Source organism: Atta colombica, unplaced genomic scaffold (assembly GCF_001594045.1).
Source record: "Atta colombica isolate Treedump-2 unplaced genomic scaffold, Acol1.0 scaffold112, whole genome shotgun sequence".
NCBI classification, from domain to species: Eukaryota; Metazoa; Arthropoda; class Insecta; order Hymenoptera; family Formicidae; genus Atta; species Atta colombica.
In genome coordinates, this window is record NW_017259198.1 from 1,034,740 (window position 1) to 1,044,038 (window position 9,299).

At 30.0% G+C, this 9,299-nt stretch overlaps 2 protein-coding genes across 6 annotated transcripts in view; one reads left to right on the top strand and one right to left on the bottom strand.

The window, feature by feature from the left end:
- The first annotated feature begins 1,331 nt into the window (after positions 1-1,331).
- Positions 1,332-8,030, top strand: LOC108694075 (solute carrier organic anion transporter family member 1A5-like). The gene is made up of 10 exons (XM_018203362.1): positions 1,332-1,521; positions 2,942-3,210; positions 3,475-3,684; positions 3,894-4,149; positions 4,343-4,484; positions 4,703-4,994; positions 5,399-5,588; positions 5,729-5,987; positions 6,157-6,586; positions 6,725-8,030. The coding sequence occupies exons 2-10, from the start codon at positions 2,946-2,948 to the stop codon at positions 7,702-7,704; spliced, it is 3,024 nt and encodes a 1,007-aa protein (XP_018058851.1). The 5' UTR covers positions 1,332-1,521; positions 2,942-2,945; the 3' UTR covers positions 7,705-8,030.
- Positions 4,402-9,299, bottom strand: part of LOC108694076 (solute carrier organic anion transporter family member 2A1-like) — a 9,573-nt gene continuing 4,675 nt past the window's right edge. For 4 of the 5 annotated variants that reach the window (XM_018203365.1, XM_018203366.1, XM_018203363.1 and 1 more), the window contains exons 7-8: positions 9,058-9,159; positions 8,638-8,987 (exon numbers count right to left, since the gene is read on the bottom strand). In XM_018203365.1, coding sequence (XP_018058854.1) covers positions 8,866-8,987; positions 9,058-9,159 — 224 coding nt within the window. In that variant the 3' untranslated portion in view covers positions 8,638-8,865. Of the gene's footprint in view, positions 4,477-8,637; positions 8,988-9,057; positions 9,160-9,299 lie in introns of those variants that run through there. The other variant, XM_018203367.1, reaches the window with a different exon arrangement.

The following is a 9,299-nucleotide window of genomic DNA, read 5'->3' on the forward strand; positions in this document are numbered from 1 at the left end:
TTAAAAGAAAAATTAAATAATTTGCATATAATTGAAATTTGTTGCAATTATCAATTTATTAATGTCAACTGATTGCTACCATTACATAATAATATCATAAAAAGACAAAAGATAAAATCAATTAAAGGGCAATTGTCCTAAAGGTAATTGTCATATTGTAAATAATATTTACACACAGACGATTTATCATTGATACTATTTTATGATTTATCATTGATTACTACATCAATATCTCACGCACATAATAAATTTTGGTATAACAGTAATGTAATTAGACGTCTAAATCCAATTTAAAGAATTCTACATTGTTTTTTCATGCAAACTACTAGTCTGTGGATTACTATTTCATAAGTATAAATTACACAGCTTTTGTACGAAGCAAATATTGTCACAATGTGACAGCTATGAAGCGTTATATTGAAGAAGAAAGAGGAATTCTAAGAAATGAAGATCTCAATTTCGAAATTTTTTGTCGTTCTCAGCAGACTCCATTTCACAGATACGTATTAATACATATACTTTAATCTCGAAAAAGAATTTTCAAATTAGTAAAACAAGAAAAAAGTAACATATTGTTATACAAAAATTACATGATTTAGTCGGTAATACAAACGACTTTAGAATTCCCTTAAAAATTAATAAATGGATTAATAATCATTCTTATATACATATATACGCTAATTCTATGTGATAATAATCAATTTTGATTTATAAAATCTTCAATATTTTTATATAATAATTTCATATTTTAATTGGTAACAAAAAAATCTGCAAAATACGCTTTTAAAACATTGTGACGTGATTGTTGTATATTGTAAAATATCTTGCATATCTAAAAACATATACAGAATTTCTTATCAATTTCTTTACAATTTTTTGTAAAGTTCTAGTAAAAATGTATTACGAAATAATAATTAAACTAGTTAATAACAATAATGCATATTGTTAACAAATTGCCAAATCTATGTTTAATCGAAATGATTATTCATTTGTCAAATTAATTTTCAAGCACAAATAAATATTAAAGTAAATAAACATTAAAAAATATTAAAGAACATTTAAATGTTAAAGTATTTTAATGTAATTGGACAAAAGTGTTTAATTCGAATTCCAATGACATTGTAAGAATAGACACCATACACCTATAATGACTCCTCTTACACTCAAGCGACTAGCACTAATAAACTATACACACCTTTGTGATATGTCGTGTCTGTAATATTATCCCCATCGCGACACGTATTACACTCTAACTTTATCGGAAGATATCTCGACGGCATATCTGTAAGAAGATAACGCGGGTATTCATCGTCGAATAGTGCCAAGCCTGTGCGCCCACGATAAACGTTTACATTTCTTTCCCGTAACGATAGAGGTGAAAAGACGGAAAATGGGCCTATCGAAGGGTGAAAACACACAAGATGTTAATATCATATGAACTTACTTCGAAGGTGAATTATTAACATAAAAAGATATCAAATTTTATCATCAAGTGCAAAATCGAAACGAGTCTAAATAAATGTAAGTAGCTTGTTCAATATTATGATTTCAGTTTATTGATCATTAAAATAATTATTAAGAATATATTTCCTGTTATTTAATTGTTTTAAAAATTTATGTTTGATATTGTAAATACATTTTAATGAAATCTCTATAGTTTCAATATAACCAATGATTCACGATGATACATAGGTCAATATCAGTTACGTATATCATTCTCACAATTTTCTTATAACTCTGATTCTATATACAATGATTCATATACAATATTATGTACAAGTTGTAATATAAAGTTTATTAAAAATAGCGCGGAACACACACACACAAACACACACACACACACACACACACACATTTTTTTTTCTTACGTATGTAATTGCAAGATACTCTAAAAGAAAAAAGTGAATAATAATATTTTTCTAGTTGTTTTTTGATCATGCAAATATAGTTATTTGTATTATTAATAGTCACACACATTGCTTAAAAATTTTTAGTTTTTTTAACAAAATAATTAATTTTTCAGTCATTATTATATAAATAATATCATATAAATAAGTGAATTTAAGAAAATATATTCATTATAATTGTGATTCCCTAGTAACACAATTCATTGCGCAACATTGGCCCAATATATGCCAACGTTTAACTAATGTTTCGTCAATAAATTATACTACTCGGGTTACATTTACTGAATAAAAATACTTGACCATACCATTTATATACTTTGATGTGTATTTTAATATTTAATATTTAAAATTATCACAATATAATACAATTTTTTCATGTTTCAAAAACTGCACTAAAAACAAATTATAAATTTTAATAAATATTTGTTTGACTAATTTTAAGTAAATATTTCTAAGTAATGTATTTGCTAAATATAAACATATATGTAGAGAAAGTTTCTGTGTGCATAGATGGTTGTATGCATATGTTAAAGAAGAACTTTCACGTGGTATTCGTATGCTACCTGAAAAGTAGACAAAGGTAGTAGAAAACAATACTTTACTAATACTTTACTAATATACCATTCATTTTATTTTAATAAAGAAAAATTATCAAAGATATGGAAACTTTCCCTATACTCTAATATTTATTTGATACAAAAACTATTAATTTGATTTAATTTTTATAATTTTTCTCATTGAATAAATATTTTTTACTGTAAGTAAATGTTTATTTAGTATTATTCAAAGAAATATGTATTAAGATCTAGTAAATTTTTTTCATTGTACATATATGATCATTTATTATTATACATTATAACAGTAATAAAAATGGAATTTCTAACCATAATTATTTTACCATACAATTATAGTTACTATAATACCAATACTTTTCTCTCATTGTAATTAAATAAAATATTTAATTAAATAAAAACTATATCTATACATGCGTAAATGACATATTTGATTTCAATTAAAAGGCGCATCTCTTTCAGAAAAATGACAGTCCGTTTTCCTGAAGTAATAAGAAGCAGATCGGAAGTAGAAGGCGGTTTGGCAGGACCAGCGAATCCAATACCTAGTCAATCAATTGATTGCGGCTGTGGACAAATGCAATTCCCAAAGCTGGCGAAATTTGCAACGCGAAAACTCTTCGTGGGACTAATTTGTTGGATTGGTGTAGTGCAAGCTGCATCATATGCTTACTTTCATGTCACAGGGTCCACGATAGCTAGAAGATTTCAAATCGATCCGTATATAATGGGTGCGTCTTATAAACGATGTAAAAAAATATTTAATTGAAAGATTTCCTATATAAATCATAAAATATTTATATTATATTTTAGTGCGAACACATTTTTAACATATGTAAGAAATTTGACATCAATAACTTTTTCTTTCAAGATTGTTTCGATAAAAATATATTTAGAATTTACTTGATACGATATGTAAAATTATTTGAATAAAAATATGTTTTTGATAAGGAAATCTGACATATAATATTTCTCAAAGAAGTTTATTTTTTTAGATTGGATTCTTGTTACGGCAGAATTAACACCTATTGTACTAGGATTAGCGATAGCATATTGGGGTGACAAAATACACAGAGCTTCATGGATAGGAGCAGTGACTCTTTTACAAAGTGTCGCACATTTCGTTTTGATAATACCTCATTTAACACATCGCGTTCGTGTAATTGAAGAAACGCAAAACGTTACTCATATGTCATTGTATGCGGGTTAGTAGTCAAAGCGAGTAATCAAATATGATGAAACTCTAACACAGAATTTCTAATTTAACAATATTGAATAAAAATTGACCGAAAAATGTTTAACGCTAATAAATGAAAAAAGCCATAATTGGTTAATTGCAATTTACATTAACATGTGATTTTGTTATTAAACAAAAAATATTTCTTTTTCACATTAAATTTTTTAAATTTCATAGATGATAGTCCAGAATTATGTACTCCTGAAATATCGAGGATCATCTCAGAAGAAGAACCCTGCTATATTACTATGATTATAATAATCCTAGTGTTAATCGTAAGCGGAATGTCAAGTATCACATACTATGCGCTAGGAATTTCTTACTTAGATGATAATACAAAAAAAAAGCATGTGACCGGTTTCATCGGTGTAATAATCGCTGTCAAAATCGCGGGGATTGTTCTCGGATACCTTTTGGGTTGGGGATGTCTGCGGTGAGTATTACGTATGCTTCATTAAATATTGCTGTAAAATTTTATTAATTATTAGATATTATTATTATGTTTTGCAATCTTTCTTTATTCATTCGTTATTATGTATTTGCAATCTTTAAAAATTAATTACACATTATGAAACAGAGCCGAATAAATGTATATTTATTTTTAAACTTGTCAACTCGCATCCCAGGATAGACGCTGAAGATTTCAGTGTTGTGAATTCATATCGGAATCAAATCGGAGCGTGGTGGCTTGGATTCCCGATTCTCTCCATATTATTGGTGATTCCTGGTTTGCTACTTTCATGGTTCCCAAGAAGATTACCTTCAGAAGTATATAATATAATTTAATATAAAATATAATATGAATTTCTCTAAATTAATTATGTAAGATTTTATAAGATTTTATATCACAAAAGCGTTTCGAATTAATACTAATAAATTAATTTTATTAGTATTAATAATACTAAACTATCTCTCTTTATTATATTCCATTCTCAAAAAAATTATTTTTCGGCTTAACATAATTATATATTATTTCTTTGTTTTAGGTTGTCGAACAAGCCGCAGCTTCACTTCTTGACCGGACTACGATACGTAACCGAGCACCTCACAGAACAACTAGTCAAAAGGTCGGCAATCCCAATTTTTGGCCGTCATTATGTAGATTGTTTACTAACAGAATTTTAATATGCAACATTCTGGCGACAGCATTCAGTGCTATGGCTCTTTTAAATTTTATGACGCTCGAGAATATCTTTTTAGAGTCCAGATTTCACATACCTAGACCGACAGGAATGCTCCGTGGATTTGACGATCCTCTGCCTTCCAGACTAGTTACCAGTAAGATTAAACAATATCTCTTTTAACAAATATATAGATAAAAGAAGGAAAAGATAAGAAATTATAGCGATATCAGTTTCTTAGAATATTAATAATTTCTAAATTTCAAAAGTTATTTTTTTTATAAAACAAAAAAACCAAAACTCTCTTTCTAATTAATGTTTTATAATTAATATTTTATTTTAAATGCAAATATTCTTATAAACTTCTATAATTGTATTTTTTACTTATAAAAAGAGAATGATATAACTGATAAATAGAAAACAATGACTAAATTACTGAGATTTAAAAAATATAAATATATTTTATTTTCAAATCACAAAACGTTGTAGAAAGTTAAAATGTAGTTTTAAATAACATGTGAAATAATTTGTACGTAAATGCAATATTCACGTTCATTCTAGATATTGGAAGACCTATTCTGATTGGACTCGTTATAATTATTAGTGGCCTAGTGTTAACCAAGGCAAAGCCACGAGCGAGATTTATTATTGGTTACAGTTTTATTATCGTGCTTCTGACAATTGCGATTATCATCGGACTAATCTTTGCTACCTGCGATAAATCACCTGTCGTCAATTTAGAAAAAAGCTCGTAAGTATGAGCCGATTTTTTAAATTAACATTAATTGAGTGTCGTTAAAAACAAAACAACAATATATTGTATCTCATTCTGTGAAATTCATAAATTTCGCGATAATTACATAAAAAAGTAAGATTTATTGACTATTATAGCAACACCTTGTTGAGATATTGCAACAAAGACTGTCGTTGCTCTAAGGATGCCGATTTTCGACCGATTTGCGATAATTCGGGAAAGTTTACGTATTATAATCCTTGTTACGCCGGTTGCTCTACAATCATTTACGTCGACGATGTAAAGATCTATAGCGGTTGCAACTGCGTGGAAGAAATGACAGGGTGGGGTAATGACCAAGCGAAAGATGGCCCGTGCGATTCGAGTAAATGTCAGGTTGGCTGGATGGTTTTTGAGGTAATTATATTTGTGTTTGTTTGTTTAATTTTTAATTTTATATTATAAGTATTTATTTAATTAATTGTATTGGTAATATAATTGTATCAATTATATTATACAAATTTTGTCATTTAATAGAATCTAATCAATTGCAAATAAAAAATTCTTTCTATCGTTCTTGTTTCAGTTTGGATCTTTATTGGCGTATACTTTAATCGCTTCCACTTTTGTAGGAGATATATTGGTCAATATAAGATCTGTCTATAAGCAAGACAAAGCTATCAGCATAGGTTTCTGGATGATGTGGGTTGCAGTATTCGTTTATATTCCTGGCAAAATTCTTTATGAATTCGTCTCGAATCAGATGTGTCAATATTGGGGCAGTCAAAAGATAATTTGTCATTTTCATAATTCTGAAAAACTCGAGGATTACTTGTGTTATTTGACAATACTATTTTTATCACTTTGCGTTTTACTCAAAATTATTGTTTGGTTTTTCTGCAAGAATTTACAGTTATACGAAGAAGTTGAAACTAAAGATCAAGAAAATACTGAGCTACAAGAAATGTTCGAATCAGCAATAATAACTGAGTTACTCGAAACATCAAATAACAATAGTAAATACTTTTTTAAATACTAAATTTAATTCGTAATTAAATCCGTAAAAAACTAAAATTCCTTTTTTTTATAAAATAAATTAAAATTAATTCCTTTCTCTACTAATTATATGCTATAAAATATGATAATATTTGCAGATGATGAAATGAGAGAAGTGGAGGCAATTGTTGAACCAGAGCTTGCAGAGTCAAGAACAGCACCGGAGACAACATTTCAAACAAAACCGGAGGAAAATTCAGCGAAGAAAAAGGAAGATATTCAAAAGAGCGCACCTATGAAGTTGAACGGCATGACGATTCCATACAATCGTCGACCGGATTCAAATCCTCCGACAAATCACAATTCGCAATCATCAATCCGTAATCTCTCTGATGATGAATTAGACAGTTCGAGCGACGAGAGTAAGAAACGATCCAATACACAAGTCGCTTATACACCGTTGGAACTCGATTCTGATGTCGAGAGCGATCTCGGCAGCGTTGGTCCTAGATCAAGAAAGCGCATTTCGAGCAAAGATTGTGATCAAACTCAAGACGAGAAAGATCACCCCTCATCTAGAAAATCGTCCCTAAAGCGCCAATTTCCAAATCCTGATCATTACGAAGATCCACGAAGAAGTCGAAATTCTAGATTCAAGAATCCGATTGGTTATCAGGACGATTCTTCGAAGACAAACAGTTCCGAGTTCGCGAAGAAGGGTCAAGAGAGCGAAGTACCTAAACAGGGTAACTTCAATGAAGTTGGCGTACCGATAGTGGTAGATCAGTTTCCGGACAGGAAAGGCAACTTGGACAGTACCAATACGGCGCACTTGAGTGACGTGAAGTCATTGATCGATCGATATGAGCAAAACGCGAGTCAGGAAACTCTAAACGAAGATCGGTTATCAGAGAAGTCGACAGAGGATATGAGAAGTAGACCAGAGAGTAAGATAGGTATTCCTCTGGTAGCTATGGTTCCCCATAGATCATCTTCTCGAGGACAATCCTCTTCAGGCTCTAGTAGCTTACCAGATATACAGAATAAGAATTCTGATCCACATTCGGAAAGACTTGAGACTCCCAGTCCGAAAAATGTTACTAAAGATAGCAAAGTATCTCGTCAAACCGATCTTTAGAATTAGAAACCACTTTAATTTAAACATGATAAATAACGCATAACACGTGAAAATCGTACGATGCGGATATTTATGGAGGAATGATATATTCATTTGTACAATGGAAGTACTATCACGATAAATTTATCTGCGAGCGATAAGAGTCCCGATTTCAAAAATACCTAACACTACACAATATTATCTCTGACACCTGTCACATTTAAGATATAAAATCATTGATTTAACTTCGTGTTTTGATAGGTGAAGAGTAAAATTTGACGTATACTTTCTTGAATTATGAATCGTAATATCAAGTTGCTCTAATTATCATGCAGAATTTAGAGAGATGTTGCTATTAATAAAGATATTTTTATCCGTAATACTCCAAAAATTTAATAAAAGATAGCTGGCTGATAAAACGTTTGCTATATTTTATGACATACTTCGTAGTCATCTTTTATAAAACCTAATGACATTCATTATAATCCTTTGATATTTATTTAAAGTCTATCATATCCGAATTTTGTGAATTATTTTGCAATTTGCCTCTTAGTAATGACTTCTTTTATATCACTTTACATATAGATTCAAATTCCTTCTAACTTTAATAATAGCGAATACATGTATTTCATCGTGAATAGATAAATTACGATGTTTTTTTTTTTTTACTAATTCAAGTATAATCATTATATATGTACAATTATTTAACTTTATAGATGATTCACGCTAGCATAAATCGTTGCTTACACTATCGACAGTGTAAGCCGGAGTGTATACGGAGTATATGTATACTTTATATATGTATATATATTAATTTCGTTATTTTCCATTTAAACATAAATCCACAATAAAACAAGTATTTATATCGTACATACAGCGAATTCATCTGTTATAATAATAAAAATAATTAATCGCAGTAAATTAAAATTAATAAAAGATCGATGATCGCTCTGCTTTTGCACCACTATGGGTGAGCTACCAACAGTCGGTTCTATCTAGGTTACTACGAGCTTTAAATAGCTAAGGAGGTGCTTAAGGTACTTGTAAAGTCTTTATTTGTCGGTTCTCGCTTGCTTCGCGTTCGTCATTCGCTCCTTCTTGAAGATCTTCGATCGAAGTCTCTCTTCACGTAAACGTTTATACGTACCGAAAGGGTGATTAAACTCGATCATCAATTATTCTTTAAAGCGTTTCACCAGGTTCCTCAGCTATATCTTCTAGTTCAATCTCCTCGTCAAAGATCTTCACGTCTTTGACGAAATACCAAACGCCCACATCAAATACCGTACCAATCGTTACAAAACCTAAAATGACAAATGGATAATAAACTCGAACAACCAGAACTGCAGCTTTTGGATATTGTAAAATACTCACTGGCCGCGGTGAAATTCAGCAAATACCTCAATGCTTCACCATTATACAGCCAACAATTTCCCGTCCCTGAACAAGTCTTACCCCATACGAGACAAGTATTGTCTAAAAGATAAAATATTAATTAGTTTCCCAAATAGAACATGTAATCAAGCGAGTTTAAATGTAAAGATATATGGAGTATATCTTCAATGATGACTTAAACTCCTCTCTCCCTCTTCCACTCCCTCTCCTCCCCCCCCCCC

Coding starts and splice junctions, on each gene's coding strand:
- LOC108694075 (XM_018203362.1), top strand. CDS start 2,946: ATGACAGTCCGTTTTCCTGAAGTAATAAGAAGCAGATCGGAAGTAGAA. Junction 3,685..3,893: donor TCATATGTCATTGTATGCGG/GTTAGTAGTCAA, acceptor TAAATTTCATAG/ATGATAGTCCAGAATTATGT. Junction 4,150..4,342: donor TTGGGTTGGGGATGTCTGCG/GTGAGTATTACG, acceptor CTCGCATCCCAG/GATAGACGCTGAAGATTTCA.